Below are 22436 nucleotides of genomic sequence, written 5' to 3' on the forward strand. Positions count from 1 at the left end.
ATTTTCAGTTTGTCTAACGAGGCAGATGGATTTCTCTAAAGAAAGACCCTCCAATCCTAACAATTTCTTCTGAATTTTCAAGTTAATTTGTTCTGCTGGTCATTTGATCTCTGATGAATTCCTTATGCAACTCTCTAAACTTACACGTAACAGTAACATTCTCAACACAGCCACATATTGTTCTGTGGTTTTCCCCTGATAGTTGGGGGTGCGTGAAAAACATGTGTCTTTTGACTACCATACTATTTTTTTCCAAACATATCCCTCGTGAGCAGAGGTTCTTCAGCTGTGGTCTGGGGAACCCTGCTCAGATGAACAGTGTATGTAAATGATGAAGCAAAAAGTAAAATTGAAAATTTCAAAATGTTCTGTAAATGCGAAAGAATTTCATGTTGGGGGCTAATAAATTAAGTTAGTATACTCAGATTGATAAGGGGGAGCAGTGCAAGTACATCAAACAGAAACTAGTATGGCCATTGAGTGCCCTCAATTGACTTTAGAAGAACTTTAACATTAAAATGTAGTTCTTTATACTTGTTTGCGAATTAAAATATTTTATAAATTGTGTATTTTGTTTTACCAATGCTTGTTTCTGTATTTTTTGTGTATTTTGCGGTTAAAACCATCAAAAATTCTTAGGCTGGAGTCCCTGGCTTTCAGTAATGACTCATTGGGGGGTCCCCAGGTTCCAGCAGTAAGTGAGTGTCCTCATACGTCAAAAGGTTAAGAACCACTGCTCTAGAGCCTTCATGGTCTTCACATATTCATTTCTAGGTGCCTCATCCGCATCTGACTCTGCATTCATATCATCACCATTAGTCGTAGACCTACTTAACGTTGTCAACACTTTCCTACTCTCTACTATCAAACTGTTTCAAAATAGCCGATATACGTTTAGCTATAAACACATCTTGGTTTTGCAACTTGTGCACTATCCATTTCTCCTTCAACCCCTTAGGTGCTGAGGACGTAACAGTTCTGTCCTCGGCTGCACTGCTTGGGTGCTGAGGTCGTAACTGTTACGTCCTGGACCCGGCCCAAAGGGGGGAGCGGTAGCGCTCCCCCTTTGGGTTTCCCACACCCTTCCTCTGGGCAGGGATGGAAGGGAAATCGCCGCCCCTCCCAACCTCAACCCCACCCTTGCCCCTCCCACCCCCAACCGACCGCCCCCAGTGACGTCAGCGCATCATCACGCGCTGACTTCATTAGAGGTTGCCCCCGAGGAGAAACAGATGAGTTTCTCCTCAGTACAGGGGAAGGGGGAGGTCAGAGATGCATCGGAGGAAAGGAAAGGCTTTTCCTTTCCTGTCCTCCGATGTCTCTCTGAGCATTTCTGCGGCATGACCGCTGCTGCAGAAATGCCCACTAGACACCCAGAAGTTTATTTTTAAATGAAATTGGCATGAGGGGAGCAGCCCCATGGGCAAGGGTTGCTCCCAAAGGGGGGCATTTTTTTTTTTTTGCCAGTTCTTCTCCTCCCCACCGGGGCAGATCAGCATATGTTTATTAGGCATGTTCGATGGCATGCACAGCTGCAGCTGTGCATATCCCGCCATCTAGTGTTGGGCTCAGAGTGTTACAAGTTGTTTTTCTTTGAAGAAGTCTTTTCGAGTCACAAGATCGAGGGACTCTCCCATTTCGGCTCCATTGCGCATGGGCGTCGACTCCATCTTAGATTGTTTTCTTTCCGCCATCGGGTTCGGACGTGTTCCTCTTCGCTCCGTGTTTCGGTTCGGAAAGTTAGTTAAATCTCGGAAAATTCGACGGTATTGTTGGCGTTCGGTATCGGGTTAGTTAACGCAGATGGACTCCGAATCAAGAAGAGCTTCGGTAGCCCTTCGGGGCTTCTATTCCCCGGCGGGGCCTGGTCGGCCCGACCGCGTGCGTCTTCAAGGCTAATGGAACGGACCCCATTCCGCTTCTGCCCCGAATGCCACAACAAGTATCCTTACACAGATCAACATCTGGTCTGTAATTTGTGTTTGTCCCCCGAACACAAAGAGGATACCTGCAAGGCCTGTCGGGCGTTTCGGTCGAAGAAAACACTACAGGACCGGAGAGCACGAAGGCTTTAAATGGCGCCGGCGCCGTCAGGACACCACGACGTCTCGTTTCTCCATCTCGGACGAGCCTGAAACAGAGCAGGCGCCGAAAACCGTGAGTAAACCAGCCCCGGCCAAAACTCACGCAAAAATCATGAAGGCCCAGGGGACGCCACCGCCGGCAGGCCATGGCTTAACCCATAAAATCGGTGACCATCCACTGGCACCGAAAAAGGGCACACGTGTGTCGAAGTCATCCGACTCCGGTCGAGATCCTGGCACAGAGCATACTCTACACCGAGAACATGGCTCAGACCAGACTCGACATCGAGAGACCGGCTCCGAGATAAGTCGGCACTGAGAGATCGGAGCCGAAAAAAACTGTAGAAAAAGTTTCGGTACCGAAACACCCAGCTTCAGAGCCGAAAACAAGCTCCTACTCCGAAGAACAAGGCCTTTCAGAACAATTACAAGGCCACAAATTTGTACAAGAGCTAGAAGCAGGGGAGCCAGATTATACACAAAGAAGGCTCCATATTCAAAAGGAAACCGGGAAAATAAGAACTCTCCCTCCTATAAGGATGAAAAGGAAACTTGCTTTCCAAGACAAAGAAAAACAACCACAAGCAAAAGTGGCAAAAGCAGTAACTCCACCTCACTCTTCGCCACAACCATCACCACACCACTCACCGCAACTGTCACCAATTGCAACCCCCCCCCCCCTATGATGCAATCACCAACGCACACAGGGATCAGCCGGGATGACCCAGATGCATGGGATCTATATGATGCGCCAGTATCAGATAATAGTCCAGACTGCTACCCAGCGAGACCATCACCACCTGAAGACAGTACTGCCTACATGCATGTGGTGTCTAGAGCAGCGGCTTTTCACAATGTGGCACTGCATGCAGAACCCATTGAGGATTACTTTTTATTTAATACTTTGTCGTCGACACAGTCAGTACCAACGTCTCCCGATGCTACTAGGGATGTTGAAACTCTCAAAACAAGTATTTCAAGAACCTGTCAAAGGCAGAGCCATCACACCTAGGGTGGAGAAAAAGTACAAGCCTCCCCCTACAGACCCTGTATACATCACACAACAACTGACACCGGACTCAGTAGTAGTAGGCACAGCACGTAAAAGGGCTAATTCTCACACACCTCAGGAGATGCACCACCACCCGACAAAGAAAGTCGGAAGTTTGATGCAGCGGGGAAAAGAGTTGCAGCACAAGCGGCCAATCAATGGCGCATTGCCAATTCCCAGGCTTTATTGTCAAGATATGACAGGGCTCATTGGGATGAAATGCAGCACTTTATAGAACATCTGCCCAAAGAATTCCAAAAGCGTGCACAGCAAGTGGTGGAAGAGGGGCAAAGTGTCTCGAACAACCAGATACGATCGGCAATGGATGCAGCGGACACAGCCGCCAAGAACTGTGAATACCGCAGTCACCATTCGGAGACACACATGGCTACGCACCTCCGGATTTAGGCCCGAAATCCAACAGGCTGTGCTTAATATGCCTTTTAATGGACATCAGTTGTTTGGGCTGGAGGTGGACACAGCTATAGAGAAGCTGAAAAAAGACACAGATACGGCCAAGGCCATGGGCGCGCTCTACTCCCCACAAAGCAGAGGCACATTTAGGAAGACACAATTTAGAGGGGGGTTTCGGGCCCAAAGCACAGAACCCTCAACCTCACAATCCAGACCCACATACCAGGGCCAGTATCAAAGAGGAGGCTTTCGGGGACAATACAGAGGTGGACAGTTCCCTAAAACTAGAGGAAAGTTCCAAAGACCCCTCAAAATAAACAGTGACTTCAGTGTCACAAATCCCCAACACATAACACCAGTGGGGGGGGGAGACTCAGATTTTTACCAAAACTGGGAAGAAATAACAACAGACTCGTGGGTCCTAGCCATTATCCAACATGGTTATTGCATAGAATTCCTACAATTACCACCAAATGTGCCTCCAAGAATACACAACTTGTCCAAACAGCACTTGGATCTATTACAACTAGAAGTCCAAGCGTTGTTGCAAAAAGAAGCAATAGAACTGGTACCCAATCATCAACAAGGAATAGGTGTTTATTCCCTGTATTTTCTAATACCCGAAAAGGACAAAACTCTGAGACCCATCTTAGATCTCAGAACACTAAATCTTTACATCCAATCAGATCACTTTCACATGGTGACACTTCAAGACGTAATCCCCTTGCTCTAACAATAAGACTACATGTCAACATTAGATCTCAAGGATGCGTACTTCCATATACCCATACATCCTTCACACAGGAAATATTTAAGGTTTGTAATCCAAGGAGTACATTACCAATTCAAAGTGTTACCATTCGGGATAACAACAGCACCAAGGGGATTTACAAAATGCCTTGCAGTAGTAGCAGCCCATATCAGAAGACAGCACATACACATATTCCCGTATCTAGACGATTGGTTAATCAAAACCAACACGCAGGAGCAGAGTCTTCAACACAAAATACGTCATAGAAACCCTTCACAAACTAGGGTTCTCACTAAACTACAAAAATCACACTTACAGCTGTGTCAAATACAACAATACTTAGGAGCAACAATCAACACAAAAAAAGGGATTGCCACTCCAAGTCCACAAAGGGTACAAGCATTCCAAAACTTAATAAAATGCATGCACCCAAACCAAAGGTTTCAGGTAAAATTAGTGATGAAACTACTAGGCATGATGTCCTCATGCATTGCCATTGTCCCAAACGCAAGATTACACATGCGGCCCTTACAACAGTGCCTAGCAACACAATGGTCACAAGCACAGGGTCAACTTCAAGATCGAGTGTTGATAGACCGCCAAACATACACCTCGCTTCAATGGTGGATTCCTATAAATTTAAACCAAGGGCGGCCTTTCCAAGACCCAGTGCTTCAATACGTGATCACAACAGATGCTTCCATGGTAGGGTGGGGAGCACACCTCAACCAACACAGCATCCAGGGACAATGGGACACTCAGCAGAAACAACTTCATATAAATCAGTTAGACCTACTAGCAGTGTTGCTAGCGTTGAAAGCATTTCAACCACTAATAGCCCACAAACACATTCTTGTCAAAACAGACAACATGACAACAATGTATTACCTAAACAAACAGGGAGGGGGACACACTCAACACAGTTGTGTCTCCTAGCACAAAAGATTTGGCATTGGGTGATTCACATTCGCCTAATAGTGCAATACATACCAGGAGTTCAAAACCAGTTAGCCGACAATCTCAGTCTGGATCACCAACATGTCCACGAATGGGAAATTCATACCCAGATACTACAAACCTACTTCCAAACCTGGGGAACACCGCAAATAGATCTATTCGCAACAAAAGAAAACGCAAAATGCCAAAACTTCGCATCCAGGTACCCACAGCCTCACTCCAAGGGCAATGCGTTATGGATGAGTTGGTCAGGGATATTTGCTTACGCTTTTCCCCCCTCTCCCACTCCTTCTGTATGTCGTAAACAAATTGAGTCAAAACTAATACTAATAGCACCAACTTGTGCACGACAACCTTGGTACACAACACTACTAGACCTGTCAGTAGTGCCTCATATCAAACTACCAAACAGACCAGATCTGTTATCTCAACACAAACAACAGATCAGACACCCGAATCCAGCATCGCTCAGTCTAGCAATCTGGCTCCTGAAGTCTTAGAGTTCGGACATCTAGACCTTACACAAGAATGTATGGAGGTCATCAAACAGGCTAGAAAACCTACTACAAGACATTGCTACGCAAATAAATGGAAAAGGTTTGTTTATTACTGTCATAAAAATCAAATTCAACCATTACACGCATCCGCGAAAAACATTGTAAGCTACTTACTACACTTACAAAAGTCTGAGTTACCTTTTTCATCCATTAAAATACATCTCACAGCAATTTCTGCCTATCTGCAAATTACACATTCAACTTCACTATTCAGAATCCCAGTCATAAAAGCATTTATGGAGGGTCTAAAAAGGATCATTCCACCAAGAACACCACCAGTTCCTTCTTGGAACCTCAATATTGTATTAACACGACTCATGGGCCCACCATTTGAACCCATGCACTCTTGTGAGATAAAATACTTAACCTGGAAAGTAGCCTTCCTAATAGGCATCACATCTCTCAGAAGAGTAAGTGAAATACAAGCCTTTACCATACAAGAACCCTTTATACAAATACACAAACATAAAGTGGTTCTACGCACAAATCCCAAATTTTTGCCAAAAGTCATATCACCGTTCCACTTAAATCAAACAGTGGAACTCCCAGTGTTCTTTCCAGAACCAGACTCTGTAGCTGAAAGAGCATTACATACATTAGACATAAAAAGAGCACTAATGTATTACATTGCTAGAACCAAACAAATTTGCAAAACAATTGTTTGTAGCTTTCCAAAAACCTCATGCAGGGAATCCAATATCCAAACAAGGCATTGCCAGATGGATAGTTAAGTGTATTCAAACCTGTTATATAAAAGCAAAGAGAGAACTGCCTATTACACCAAAGGCACACTCCACTAGAAAGAAAGGCGCCACCATGGCCTTTCTAGGAAATATACCAATGACAGAAATCTGTAAGGCAGCCACATGGTCTACGCCTCATACATTTACTAAACATTACTGCGTGGATGTGTTAACAACACAACAAGCCGCAGTAGGACAAGCAGTATTAAGAACATTATTTCAAACAACTTCAACTCCTACAGGCTAAACCACCGCTTTTTGGGGAGATAACTGCTTACTAGTCTAAGCACAGCATGTGTATCTGCAGCTACACATGCCATCGAACGGAAAATGTCACTTACCCAGTGTACATCTGTTCGTGGCATGAGACGCTGCAGATTCACATGCGCCCTCCCACCTCCCCTGGAGCCTGTAGCCGTTCTAAGTTTACAAAGATTAAACTTGTACATTTGTAAATTTGTAAATATATCACTGTTAGTCACATTATGTACATACATACTTACTCCATTGCAGGGGCACTATTACTATATACACAACTCCTACCTCACCCTCTGCGGGGAAAACAATCTAAGATGGAGTCGACGCCCATGCGCAATGGAGCCGAAATGGGAGGAGTCCCTCGATCTCGTGACTCGAAAAGACTTCTTCGAAGAAAAACAACTTGTAACACTCCGAGCCCAACACTAGATGGCGGGATATGCACAGCATGTGAATCTGCAGCGTTTCATGCCACGAACAGATGTACACTGGGTAAGTGACATTTTCCATATATATATATATATATATATATATATATATATATGTTTGATGACGTGTCGCTGCAGATACACATGCTGTGCACATCCCGCCATCTGGTGTTGGGCTCGGAGTGTTACAAGTTGTTTTTCTTCGAAGAAGTCTTTTCGAGTCACGAGATCGAGGGACTCCTCCCATTTCGGCTCCATTGCGCATGGGCGATGACTCCATCTTAGATTGTTTTTTTTCCGCCATCGGGTTCGGACGTGTTCCTTTTCGCTCCGAGTATCGGGTCGGAAAGTTAGTTAGAATCTCGGAAAAATTGTCGGTATTGTTTGCGTTCGGTATTGGGTTAGTTATAACAGATCAACACCGATTTTTGAAGAGCTCCGGTGGCCCTTCGGGGTTTTTTCGATCCTCCGTCGGGGCCTGGTCGGCCCGGCCACGTGTCTCTTCAAGGCTGATGGAACGGACCCCATTCCGCTTCTGCCCAAAATGTCATAACAAGTATCCGTATACAGATCAGCATCTGGTCTGTAACTTGTGTTTGTCTCCAGAGCACAAGGAAGATACTTGTGAAGCCTGTCGAGCGTTTTGGTCCAGAAAGACATTAAGGGACCGAAGAGCGAGAAGACTGCAGATGGCGTCGGCGCCGACAGGACAAGGGCGTTTCGAGGAGGAAGAAGAAACTTTCTCCATCCAGGAGTCGGACTCGGACGAGCTTGAACCAGAAGAAACGCCGAAAACCGTGAGTAAGACGTCGAAACATAAAACTCACGAAAAGACCACTAAAGCCCAGGGGACGCCACCGCCAACAGGCCATGGCTTAACCCAAAAAATAGGTGACCGATCATCAGCACTGAAAAAGGGCACGCTGGTGTCTAAGTCATCCGACTCCGGTCGAGATACCGCCACTCAGCAATCTCGGACCCGAGACAGCGGCTCCGAGCAAGTTCGGTACCGAGACAGCGGAACCGAAATAAGTCGGCACCGAGAGACCACGACGCCAAAAATAAAAAAGGTTTTGTTGGAACCGAAAAAGCAGCCGAAAAGGTTTCGATACCGAAACATCCGGCCTCGGAACCGAAATCAAGTTCCTGCACAGAGGAACAAGGACTGTCCTCACAAATGAAAACACACAGATTTGGACAGGAACTAGAGGCAATGGAGCCAGACTACACCCAAAGAAGGCTCCACATCCAAAAAGAAATGGAGAAGATCAGCACTCTCCCTCCTATTAAAATGAAACGCAAACTTGCCTTCCAGGAGAAAGACAAGCAGCCACAGGCAAAGGTGGCTAAACAAGTAAGCCCGCCACCGTCCCCACAACGCTCTCCGCAACCATCACCGATAGCCACTCCACCAATGATGCAATCCCCGACTCAGACAGGGATGAGTCAGGAAGATCCAGACTCGTGGGATCTTTATGATGCGCCAGTGTCAGATAATAGTCCTGACTGTTATCCAGCTAGACCGTCACCACTAGAAGATAGTACAGCTTACGCGCAGGTGGTGTCTAGGGCAGCGGCGTTTCATAATGTCAGCCTACATTCAGAGCCAATTGAAGACGACTTTCTATTCAATACACTGTCGTCCACACACAGCCAGTACCAGAGTCTCCCCATGCTACCTGGAATGTTAAAGCACTCCAAACAAGTGTTTGAGGAGCCTGTAAAAGGAAGGGCCATTACTCCAAGAGTGGAGAAAAAATATAAACCGCCACCAACTGACCCCGTGTACATCACACAACAACTAACACCGGACTCAGTAGTAGTAGGGGCAGCTCGCAAGAGGGCGAACTCACACACTTCAGGAGATGTACCACCTCCAGATAGAGAGCCGTAAATTTGACGCGGCAGGAAAAAGAGTGGCGGCACAGGCAGCAAACCAGTGGCGTATTGCAAACTCACAGGCTTTGTTGGCCAGATACGATAGAGCTCATTGGGACGAAATGCAACACTTTATAGAACATTTGCTCAAGGAGTTCCAAAAGAGAGCACAGCAAGTAGTGGAAGAAGGACAGAGTATCTCAAACAATCAGATACGGTCAGCAATAGATGCAGCAGATACAGCTGCTAGAACTGTAAACACAGCAGTGACAATAAGGAGACATGCATGGCTGCGTACATCAGGATTCAAGCCGGAAATACAACAAGCCGTGCTGAATATGCCATTTAACGGACAACAGTTGTTTGGGCCGGAGGTGGACACTGCCATCGAAAAGCTTAAAAAAGACACAGATACAGCCAAAGCCATGGGCGCACTCTACTCCCCACAGAGCAGAGGCACATTTCGAAAGACCCAGTTTCGAGGGGGGTTTCGAGGACCAAGCACAGAACCCACAACCTCACAAACAAGGCCCACTTATCAAAGCCAATATCAGCGGGGAAGTTTTCGGGGACAATATAGAGGGGGACAGTTCCAAAAAAGTAGAGGAAAATTCCAAAGTCCCAAAACTCCACAAAGCAAGCAGTGACTTACACGTCACAAATCCCCAACATATAACACCTGTGGGGGGGAGACTAACCAAGTTCTACAAACAATGGGAGGAGATAACAACAGATACTTGGGTCTTAGCAATTATCCAGCATGGTTATTGCATAGAATTTCTCAATTTCCCACCAAATGTCCCACCGAAAACACACAATATGTCAAAGCAACACATGGATCTTCTACAAATAGAGGTCCAAGCGTAGTTACAAAAACAAGCAATAGAATTAGTACCAATTCATCAGAAAGGAACAGGAGTTTACTCTCTGTACTTTCTCATACCCAAAAAGGACAAAACTCTAAGACCTATATTAGATCTCGGAACGTTAAATACCTACATCAAATCAGATCACTTTCACATGGTGACGTTACAGGATGTAATCCCATTGATCAAACAGCAAGACTACATGACAACACTAGACCTAAAGGATGCATACTTCCATATACCGATACATCCTTCACACAGAAAGTACCTAAGGTTTGTATTCCAAGGGGTACATTACCAATTCAAAGTGTTGCCATTTGGGATAACAACTGCGCCAAGAGTTTTTACAAAATGCCTGGCAGTGGTAGCGGCGCATATCAGAAGACAGCAAATACACGTCTTCCCATACCTAGACGATTGGTTAATCAAAACCAACACGCAAAAACAGTGTTCACAACACACAAGGTACGTTATCGAGACCCTCCACAAACTAGGTTTCTCACTCAACTACACAAAGTCGCACATTCAGCCGTGCCAAACACAGCAGTACTTAGGGGCGACAATCGACACAACAAAAGGGGTTGCCACTCCAAGTCCACAAAGGGTACAAGCATTTCACAAGGTAATACAGGTCATGTATCCAAAACAAAGAATACAGGTCAATTTGGTAATGAAACTACTAGGCATGATGTCCTCCTGCATAGCCATTGTCCCAAACGCCAGATTGTACATGCGGCTCTTACAACAGTGCCTAGCATCACAATGGTCACAGGCACAGGGTCAACTTCTAGATCTAGTGTTGATAGACTGCCAAACATACACCTCGCTTCTATGGTGGAACAGCATAAATTTAAACCAAGGGCGGCCTTTCCAAGACCCAGTGCCTCAATACGTAATAACTACGGAGGCCTCCATGATAGGGTGGGGAGCTCATCTCAATCAACACAGCATCAAGGGACAATGGGACACTCAGCAAAGACAATTTCACATAAATCACTTAGAACTACTGGCAGTATTTCTAGCGCTAAAAGCATTTCAACCTATAATAAGCCACAAACACATCCTTGTCAAAACAGACAACATGACAACGATGTATTATCTGAACAAACAGGGAGGAACACACTCAACTCAGTTATGTCTCCTAGCACAAAGAATAAGGCATTGGGCGATTCACAACCACATTCGCCTAATAGCACAGTTTATTCCAGGGGATTCAGAATCAGTTAGCAGACAATCTTTCTCGGGATCACCAACAGATCCACGAATGGGTGATTCACCCCGAAATACTAAACTCTTACTTCCAGAGATGGGGAACACCACAAATAGACTTATTTGCAACAAAAGAAAACGCAAAATGCCAAAACTTCGCATCCAGATACCCACAAGATCAGTCTCAGGGCAATGCGTTATGGATGAGTTGGTCAGGGATATTTGCATACGCTTTTCCCCCTCTCCCACTCCTTCCATATCTAGTAAACAAATTGAGTCAAAACAAACTCAAACTCATACTAATAGCACCAACTTGGGCAAGACAACCTTGGTACACAACACTATTAGACCTCTCAGTGGTGCCTCATGTCAAACTACCAAACAAACCAGATCTGTTGACTCAACACAAACAGATCAGACACCCAAATCCAGCATCGCTGAATCTAGCAATTTGGCTCCTGAAATCTTAGAATTCGGACACTTAGACCTTACACAGGAATGTATGGAGGTCATAAAACAAGCTAGGAAACCAACCACTAGACATTGCTATGCAAATAAGTGGAAGAGATTTGTTTATTATTGCCACAATAATCAAATCCAACCATTACACGCATCTGCTAAAGACATTGTAAGCTACTTACTACATTTGCAAAAGTCAAAGCTAGCTTTTTCATCCATTAAAATACATCTAACCGCAATTTCAGCTTATCTGCAAATTACACACTCAACTTCTTTATTTAGGATACCAGTCATTAAAGCATTTATGGAAGGCCTGAAGAGAATTATACCACCAAGAACACCACCAGTTCCTTCATGGAACCTCAATATCGCCTTAACTCGCCTTATGGGTCCACCTTTCGAACCTATGCACTCATGTGAAATGCAATATTTAACATGGAAAGTTGCATTTCTAATTGCTTTCACATCTCGAAGAAGAGTAAGTGAGATACAAGCATTTACCATACAAGAACCATTTGTTCAGATACACAAGCATAAAGTAGTCTTACGAACGAATCCTAAATTCTTACCAAAAGTCATATCACCATTCCACTTAAATCAAACAGTAGAACTTCCAGTGTTCTTTACACAGCCAGATTCTGTAGCTGAAAGAGCACTACATACATTAGACATCAAAAGAGTGTTAATGTACTACATTGACAGAACGAAACTAATTCGGAAGACAAAACAATTATTTATTGCTTTCCAAAAACCCCATACAGGAAATCCAATTTCTAAACAAGGCATTGCTAGATGGATAGTTAAGTGCATTCAAACTTGTTATCTTAAAGCAAAAAGAGAACTGCCTATTACACCAAAGGCACACTCAACTAGAAAGAAAGGTGCTACCATGGCCTTTCTAGGAAATATTCCAATGACCGAAATATGTAAGGCAGCCACATGGTCTACGCCTCATACATTTACCAAACACTACTGTGTAGATGTGTTAACGGTACAACAAGCCACAGTAGGCCAAGCAGTACTACGAACATTGTTTCAAACAACCTCAACTCCTACAGGCTGAACCACCGCTTTTGGGGAGATAACTGCTTAATAGTCTATGCACAGCATGTGTATCTGCAGCTACACATGCCATTGAACGGAAAATGTCACCTACCCAGTGTACATCTGTTCGTGGCATTAGTCGCTGCAGATTCACATGCGCTCACCCGCCTCCCCGGTAGCCTGTAGCTGTTCAGAAGTTGATCTTGAACATTTGTAAATTTGTAAATATATCACTTTAAACTACATTATGTACATACGTATTTACTCCATTGCATGGGCACTATTACTATAATACACAACTCCTACCTCACCCTCTGCGGGGAAAACAATCTAAGATGGAGTCGACGCCCATGCGCATTGGAGCCGAAATGGGAGGAGTCCCTCGATCTTGTGACTCAAAGACTTCTTCGAAGAAAAACAACTTGTAACACTCCGAGCCCAACACCAGATGGCGGGATGTGCACAGCATGTGAATCTGCAGCGACTAATGTACACTGGGTATATATATAGTTTTTTTTTTTTTTTACTGATTGGGGGGGTGACCCATTAGGCAAGGGTCGCTCCCGTGGGGGGCAATTTTATCTTAGGTCACTATTATTAGGCCCATCTCCCCCCAAGGAGGGCAAAAGCCACTTGGGCACCAGGGATTTGTCTGTGTGTGTTCAGTTTTGGGGGGGGCAGCCCCTTGGGCAAGGGTCACTCCCCATGGGGACACATTACTGTTGGCCATTTCTGCCCCCCCTTGGGGACAGATTGGCCTATTTTTGTAAGGCCCATCTGCCCCAAAGGGGGGCGGAAATCCCGATAGACACCAGGGAAGATTTTGTTTTCAAAAAGAGGCCATAACCCCACCCCAAATAAATGGGGACAAAGTTCTTCTGCCCACCGGTGGGCAGATGGGGAAATTACCCTCGATCCATTCCCCGGGGGGCAGAAAGCCTACTAGATGCCAGGGAATTTTAAAAATAAAAAATAGTCAGGTGGTGCATACCAACCAGTATTGTCATAATTATGCTCCCACCCTATCTGAAGGGGGTAAGAGTCTTTCAGCTCGCCCCCCGCAAACTAAAAGATCTTATCCCAGCGGCTAGCAAGAGGGCATTTGATTATTTTGGGTTTTGATTTTACATTTGGGCCATGAGAGCTTGACTAACTCTCAATCGTCCAACTTGGAATTGTGAGGGCTGTACTTTTTGGGCTTTGGTACGCTGCTATCTAGAAAATTCTACAAGACCTAGATACATCTGAAAACTAAACATCTAGGTGAGTCCAGGGTGTTGTGCTTCACTTGCACCCCACACCATTGTTTACAGTTTTACAGTTTACATTGTCTTACCCACAATGCCCTGCAAACCTCCAACTTTGCTTGAAATCACACATTTTTGTGATGGAATCTTCCACAAAATTCCTACCACCCAGCAATGTTGGACCTGCTCTGGTTACTCCTTAATTTCGATATGTTTTTGGCTCTTCCCTGTCACAGGCACTTGGCCCACCTAGACAAGTGAAGTATCCTATTTATCTGGAGACTGAGGGGAACATTGGGTGGTAGGAAATGTGTGCTGGTGCAGTGATCCCACACAGAAATGTGGGGAAAACTTGATTATATTTTTTTAAGCTAAATTTGAGGTTTGCTGAGGATTCTGAGTAAGAAAACACTGGGGGATTCACGCAAGTCACACCTCCCTGGACTCCCTCGGGTGTCTAGTTTTCAGAAATGTCTGGGTTTGGTAGGTTTCCCTAGATAGCTGCTGATCCCAGGACCAAAACGCAGGTGCTCCCCCCCCCTCCCACCCCAAAAAAAAACCGTAGTTTTGTAATTGATAATTTGAATGTGTCCACATAGTGTTTTGGGGCATTTCATGTCACGTGCACTAGGCCTACCCACACAAGTGAGTTACCTTTTTTATTGGGAGATGTGGGGGGAATGCTGGATAGAAGCAAGTATGCCGTAATTCCAGAACTTTGCAGCACCAAAATGTGAGGAAAAAGTGTTTTTTTTGCCACATTTTGAGGTTCGCAAAGGATTCTGGGTAACCGAACCTGGTGAGAGTGCCACAAGTTACCCCATCCTGGGTTTCCCTAGGTGTCTAGTTCTTAAAAATGCACAGGTTTGGTAGGTTTGAGATAGAAACCAAAATCCACAGCTAGGCACTTTGGAAAAAAAAACACGTCAGTTTTCAATGTAAAAATGTTATATGTCCATGTTATGTTTTGGTCGTTTCCTGTTGCGGGCACTAGGCTTACCCTCACAAGTGAGGCACCATTTTTATCGGGAGACTTGGGGAAATGCTGGGTGGAAGGAAATGTGTGGCTCCGCTCAGATTCCAGAACTTTCTATCACCGAAATGTGAAGACATTTTTTTCTTTTACCACATTTTGAGGTTTGGAAAGGATTCTTGGTAACAGAGTATGGTAAGAGCCCCACATGTCACCCCATTCTGAATTTCCTAAAGTGTCTAGTTTTCAAAAATGTATATGTTTGCTAGGTTTTCCTAGGTGCTGGTTGAGCTAGAAGCCACAATCCACAGCTAGGCACCTTGCTAAAAAACAGATCAATTTTCTTTGGGAAAATGTGATGTGTCCATGTTGTGTTTTGGGGCATTTCCTGTCGTGGCCACTAGGCCTACCCACACAAGTGAGGTACCATTTTTATCGGGAGACTTGTGGGAACAGTGGGTAGAAGAGAGTTTGTGGCTCCTCTCAGATTCCAGAACTTTCCTGAAAGCTGGGAAGATCGTGATTTTAGCACCGCAAACCCTTTTTTGATGCCATTTTCAGGGGAAAAAAACACATGCCTCCTTCTGCAGCATTTTTTTCCATTTATTTTTTTAAAACTAAATTTTAGCTTTATTTGGGCTAATTTATTGGTCTCCTCCAGGGGAATCCAAAAACTCTGGGTAAGTCTAGAATTCCTAGGATGTTGGAAATAAAGAACGCAAATTTGGCACGGGTAGCTTATATGTATAAAACATTTTGAGTGCCTAAGTGCGAACTACCCCAAATAACCAAAAAAAGGTTAGGCACCTGAGGGGAAAAGGCCTGGCAGCGAAGGGGTTAAAATTGATCTCATTCGTCTTCTGACTATTTTTGTTGCTTTCTATCTCAACTCCAGTCCTCTTTTTGTTTTCACATAATTTTCTCATATTTAACATAAAGAACCTGTGGTAGAGGAAAGATGTCTTCAGTTTCATCAACAGCACATGATCCCATGTTCCAGTAAAACTTCTGAAATAGTGTGTACTGGCGCTCCATGATCGTGGCATGGTTCACCATTGTAAACAGCGCAGCAAAAACGCAATGAAGACACAAGTAAACCTTCCTCCCACTTCCATGCGGTCGTGACAATCCTTTGTCACAGGAACAGATTATCATGCGTGCACTGCCCGCATATGAATTCCATAGCGCACACTTGAACAATATATAGTTAAATTTGAAAGGCTTTATTTCTTTCACAGGGAGTTAGTAGACAGCTGCTAGTAGTAGAGACAACTAATACAGGAGCTGAAAATGCTGCCCATCCAATTTAAATGACGACCATTACTTACACATAATGTAACTTGAAGGGGTCGTTGCGTTTCCGCGTGCAATCATCTCCTTGCCATCACAGGTCCTATCCTCAACACCAGTTTTAAAAATAATTGGAGGGACACATGATGGAAGAAATATGTACTTTATTTCACCTCAGTACAAGTTTACAACCTCTGGCAACCTCAGTGCTATTTCCCCCAACTGTCTTCCATTGAACGCTCCTACCTTATCATATATTTGTGAGAAAGAAACCTTCTAATATGACTTATACACAAACTGTAACTATGCAACATGTCATCATGGTCAGTTGTCACATGATCTAATTTTGTGTGATGCTAGCAGGGTGAAGGGACATGCAGTGCCACTATATGACTGTGCTAAAATACTCATGAGACAAGCAAAGGGTGTAATTTCCCTGCAGGAAGCTTTGATCTGGAAGTTTAATTAGTATAGGCAAACACTCGAAGAAGTGAAGGAACACACTTCAGTGTTTGGAAACACACCCCCTGCATTCAGAAGCATTCCTCTTTGTGATGTTAAGGTATTTCCACAGGTTGACTGCAAGGAAGGGTAACATCTACTTTCTGTCATGCATGAAAGCAGCTTGGCTATGTTAATTTAGGCCAATAAAAACGTTTTTGAATGGTGATGAAAACCTTTAATTTTTCCTACTGTAAAATTTAGTAGCAAATGTCCTTAAACTGTGCTGCTCGTTGTATTGCTTTCTTTGCAAATTAAAGTGTGACATTTTTTGTATGATTTGTTCTTTTTAAGGATTGCTGAAAAAGATAAACAGATAAAAAAGACAGAAGAGTCTCTGGCATTTGAGCATGTCCATTTAACAAACCGTGAAGAAGAACTCAAGGTATGGCAACTTGTTAATAGTGTGCCAATGTTACTGGAACTGGAAGCTCCCAGTTCCTATTATATGGGGCAAAGATGTGGTTTTACTAAGCTTTGATTCACAATGTGGTGTTACATCCTTGGTGGTCAAGTCACAGCAGTCAGCTGCGCAGTATTGTTTCAATTAACAATTTCCGATACACATGGCGAATGATTAGCAATAAGTACGTTTGTCGCTAAGTGAAAATGTATGTAGTTTGCAAGTAGAAATCGCAACTCATTGACCAGATATTCTCTTCAGTAACCCAGGTTAGTATTTGAATCCACTATGATCTCTTCAAGCTGTCCATGGTGAAAGGCTTCGAAATATAGCTAGTCCAGTAGTTCTTTTATTTCCAGAGAATTATTCTTCATCCACACACTGCTCTACTTCCGATATTGTACTTTACCACTGCAGGTAGTTTAGCCCTTAGTCCTGGCTTCGGAGACAGCAAGGACTAAAACTTTGAAGCAATACCAACATGAGATGTAAGAAGCTGCTTTGTAATCTTGTACCCAAATTCAGTCTCTGCTACCAAAGTGTGTTCAGCTCCCTAGCCCACCGACCTACAATTTTGAAGAGTAGAATGTTAAAATGTAAATGCTATTTATAGACCAACCTTTTTCTTCAGCAAGTGATGAGTTGGAAAGCGTTGTAATTTATTTTCTAGGTGCTTTTATACCTCACAGTAAATCATACTGCTATTTACCGCAGTTCATATTTAATTTAGCCTGTGTTGTACCTGTATACTTGGAGAAATAAAAAAAAAAAGCTGATATATTAACATTGAATTTCTACAATGTTTCTAACTCGCCATTGTTTCTAACAACTAGTCTTTAAGGAATTGGGTGCTCACTGTGTAAGAATAGTAGGTTCACTCATTCTTTGTTGCAACTGTTATACTATGATGCTTTGGGTTTACAGTCCAGCACACACCCTTACAGTAGGATCGATGTAACACATCAGTTTAATTAACACTCTTTACTTTGTTGTAGGTGCTTCAGAGAGAGAATGCATCACTCAAATCTGAGTTTCAACAAATTCAGGTTCTGAAAAATGAGCAGGTAAGAAGCGATAATGTGCTGTCGTTTCACTCCAGCTCAGTAACTTCCCAAAAAGTGCAATTTGGAAAGGTGTGATTTAACTGCTGAAATTGCTTTTGTTTGTAAAATGGGTTGTTGTTTACAACCTGATTGTACCATAGTAAAATACACTGCACATGTCCACACTCTGTCTTGCTTACTGGTGGCCTCTGAGCATGGCGTGGTTTTAAAGTTTAGATGGCCACTTACTGTGGCACATCCGTTCTGCGAGTGTTGTAGAATATTCCAAAGATGACACATGATTCCATGTCTGTTGAGACATACGCTAGCCCAGATTCCAGTTTTAAACTTTTTTCAGTAGATGACGCCCTTATTTTCCCAAGTCACCTATTGCCCTGTGCTCAAACAGAATGTATTATTAGAACCAAATAATCAACAAGATGTTAGGCTGAGTACGGTGACAGAAATTTCTATTTTTAGTGTCATCCAGAAGGAAAAACCTCACATAGACGCCCAACTTTTTCCTGCGCAGAGCATTTCAGTTACTGCAACATACAGTAGCAGTATAAAAACTTTTTTTTTTTTTTAATGACCAGAACTTCACAAAATAAAAAAACGACCCACTTCCACACAGCATATACCTACAGGTATACTCTGTGTTGCATTATGCATCTTTTTGTGATGTTTCAAAGGCTTAGATTTACCCCAAAAAAGTAGATATCCAGACATGCTCCTAGTTGTCCAAGTATGAGTGAATTTTCTACACCAGGTGTCCATAGAGGATGCCTTTCTCCTACAAATGCATTAGGTCTGTGGCAGTGTACCCTGTTCTGCTCTATCCTGTGAAGGCACTCTTCCCTTTTTCATCCATAAATGTTCATACATTTTTAGGAAAGCAAGGGGCCTGCAAAATATTTTAAAATACGCTGAAACGTGCAAGTTTGTGTTGACATTTGGCATGTGCAGATACACATTCTGGCCATTTAAGCCTTTGGTTACACCGCTGACACTAATTATTCTATAAATCAGGATCAGCAGATTTTTACCCACTGATCAGATTTGTGCACATGTAATTTCAGTTTTGTGTGAAAGAAACTGTATGAATTGAAAAAAAAGAAGTTAGAAATCTTAAGGCTGCTCTTTAATGCTCACTCCTCTGTGCAGCTGGTTGTATTCTTTGCTATCTTGGTTAGACCCAGTGCACTTATCTTAAATTCCCTTTGCCTTCCAACTACTCCGGACTGGAATATATTTTGCTATTTTTGCCTGTGTATGCACCTTCTTGTCTAGATTTGATTTTTATCGGGATTTGATTGATTTTATACAAAGTGTAAATCATGAAAAAACAGTGTGATTTGATAGCGTCATACACATTTCAACGGCAATTACCAAGCAGAAACCGCAATAGTCTAGCTTTATACAGTTTTCCCAGACATAAACATCTACTATCCCAGTCAAAATCAAAGCACTTCGTGTATACAACCAAGACTACTGGACAACCATTATACATGGAATCACAGCTACTCACTTGGTTATCAAAAAATGAACATGAGTATGAGCCCTGCACACAGTCAGCCCTCTAGCTCAGATCCACTCTTTAATCTCGAATCATTCTCATCCTGAACATGCCCAACAATTGGGCCCACATCATTATTGCATCTGCTGCCCCTTCATCGGTACAAAATACTCTCATATGGTGTTCTTCTGACACACCAGTTCCAAGAGGTCTCTCAACCAGTAGTTCAACAGGGGAGCCCTTGCACCCAGCCACCCAGTGACCACCCGTCTCTTCACTAATAATAGGGCCAACTGAGTAAGCTTGTGTCTGATTTTGCGTCCTCTAAGGCGCACCACCACTCCCTGTAAGCAGGCTAGAGGTGTCAGTAGTATTTCAATCCTGGTGGCCGTCTCTATGCATGGCACTACCTGTCCCCAATAATCCATGACTTTTTCGCATTCCCATGCTAGATGAAGGAAAGTGGCCCCCAATTGCACCACAGCGCTCACACCTAGTTCTCTTCGCGGGTTCTGTCTTATTCAGACTGTTGGGAGATATATAGGAAATGCAGCAGCTTAAATCTGTTGTTGCAAGACACAGTATGCACAAGGCCCATTGCTTTCGCCCAATCCAAATTCAAAATGGACAGTCCCAAGTCTCTTTCCCAGGCCCCATGTGCTTGGAATTGTTGGGGTTGCATGTTCCCTCTAAGGGCTTTGAAAAGAGGGTAATTAGGTGATGTCCCTCTCCCCCCACCCAATAAGACCTTCAAGCACCCAGAGGGCTGAGGCGCTGCCAGGAAGTCCGCCTAGAGCTCCTTCGCGACACACTCCAATTTAGCATAATGTAAGAAGTGGCCCGGTCCATCCCCTAAGGAGTCCTGAGCATCTGGAAATGTAATTAAGGTATCTCCCGGGTATTTATAACACGCTACCAGACACCACCCCATTGTTCCAGATACATGGCTATATCATTATTCTGAAAGGGATTCGGATCCCACAAATGCTGTTCCCTGCTAAAGGGATCCCAATGAAGAACCTTGTAACAACTTTCTCCAAGAGTGCTGTCATTTTTCGAATTAGATACAGAGCCAGGTGGTACGACCTGCACCCCGCTACATCAACAGCTGAGGTAAAGTGTTGCCACCAACTTTGTTCCCCAGAAGCTGTTTCTCCCAATTCTCAGATTCTGCGAGCCATCTAGCGGCATGCGGCAAGTGTGCAGCATAATAGAAGAACTGTATGTCTGCGATCGCTAATCCCCCATCCTCGAAGTACTTCTTAAGCTTTGTCAGCGCCACCCTGTTGCGCTTACCAGCTCACAGGAGATTCCCCAATAAGCTATCCACTTAGCAAAAAAAAAAAAGTCTGCAATGGAAACAGAATTCTAAATGAGGTGAGACGCAGGCAGCGCGGGAGGAAAACTATATTAGCCACAGCTGCCTGTCCCATCACTAAGAAAGGAAGCTTATTCCAGAATTTAATGGAGTTCTCTAACTCCATCAATGGCCTTTCCACGTCTTGGCATTGATGCCGGGCCTCTGTGTGCATAACCCGATGTATCGAAAACCCTCCAGCTCCCATTGGTGACCCACATCCAGCAGTTGATACAACTGTCTCCCTATTAAGCCAGCTAAGGGGAATAAGAGTGACTTGCAGTCATTAATCCTAAGACCGGATATCTCGCCAAAGGACCCCAGTAGGTGTTCCAGGATAGGAAACGACTCTCCAGGCACTTGCACATACACCAGCGCATCATCAGCATATAAGGAAATGATATGGATAGCGTCTCCCTCTTTGATCCCCCAACGTTCGAGCACTGCTTGTAGCAGCAATGTAAGGGGTTCAATTGCTAAGGCGAATAAAAGCGGTAAGAGAGGGCACCCCTGTTGGATGCCCTTCTCCACTGGCCAGGCTTCAGAAAGCTCACCACCCACCCTGACACATATAGAATGGTCAGTATACAGAAGTTGAATCCAGACATAGAAGTTGGGGCCAAACCCCATGCCACACAAGACTGCCATTGATAGGCCCACTCCAGTGTATTAGACGCATTTTCAAGATCAAAGGAGATGAAAGCCATCTCCCTATCTCCATCCAAGGCGTAATATAGTACATGGGTCAACCTATGGAGGTTATGAGTGGTGCTACGTGCCCCCATGAAGCCACATTGATCCTCATAGATTAGCTTCAGAACCACTCCATGCAGCCTGGCTGCCAATATTTTGCACAGAACTTTAAGATCTGTATTGAACATAATGAGGTATCTGTAAGCAGAAGGGACAGTGGGGTCCCCTTCAGGTTTCAGCATCACACTATCCCCTCTTGCATTGTAGATGGGAGAAGACTCTTCTCCTTCGCCTCTCTGTAGACCTCCAGCAGTTTTTCTTGAGAACAGAAGAGAAGGCGTGATAGAACTCTGCTGAGAACCCATCTCCTCCCGGAGCCCTGGAGCTACTAAGTGCCTTAATGACTGCACCCACTTCTTCCAATGTGAGGTCTTCCTCCAATTCCTGCATTACGTCCTTCTGTGACTTAGGCAGCCCCACTCTGGCCAAAAAACTATCCATCCGTCCCACAGTGTATCTAGATTTATTTTTAGCATTTTATAAAAGGTGTCCCCAGCTCCCTACTTGCACATAAGAAGCTAAAATTAATTTTAGTTTTAGTTCAGTTAACTACACTGAATTGCCTCTCTGTTTTCCTTCCCCCTTTATAGGCTGCGCCCTTTCTCAAGAGATTCCTCTCATTGTAATCCAACATTGACAGTGGTGTGCCCCAGC

General features: G+C 44.0%; 1 protein-coding gene across 12 annotated transcripts in view; it reads left to right on the forward strand.

The window, feature by feature from the left end:
* The window catches only part of KTN1 (kinectin 1), a 653615-nt gene that overhangs the window by 237310 nt on the left and 393869 nt on the right, over positions 1–22436 (forward strand). For all 12 annotated transcript variants that reach the window (XM_069208520.1, XM_069208523.1, XM_069208524.1 and 9 more), the window contains exons 14-15: positions 17005–17095; positions 18109–18177. In XM_069208520.1, the coding sequence (XP_069064621.1) occupies positions 17005–17095; positions 18109–18177 (160 nt within the window). The remainder of the gene's footprint in view (positions 1–17004; positions 17096–18108; positions 18178–22436) is intronic.

This window comes from Pleurodeles waltl, chromosome 9 (genome assembly GCF_031143425.1).
Source record: "Pleurodeles waltl isolate 20211129_DDA chromosome 9, aPleWal1.hap1.20221129, whole genome shotgun sequence".
Taxonomy (NCBI): Eukaryota; Metazoa; Chordata; class Amphibia; order Caudata; family Salamandridae; genus Pleurodeles; species Pleurodeles waltl.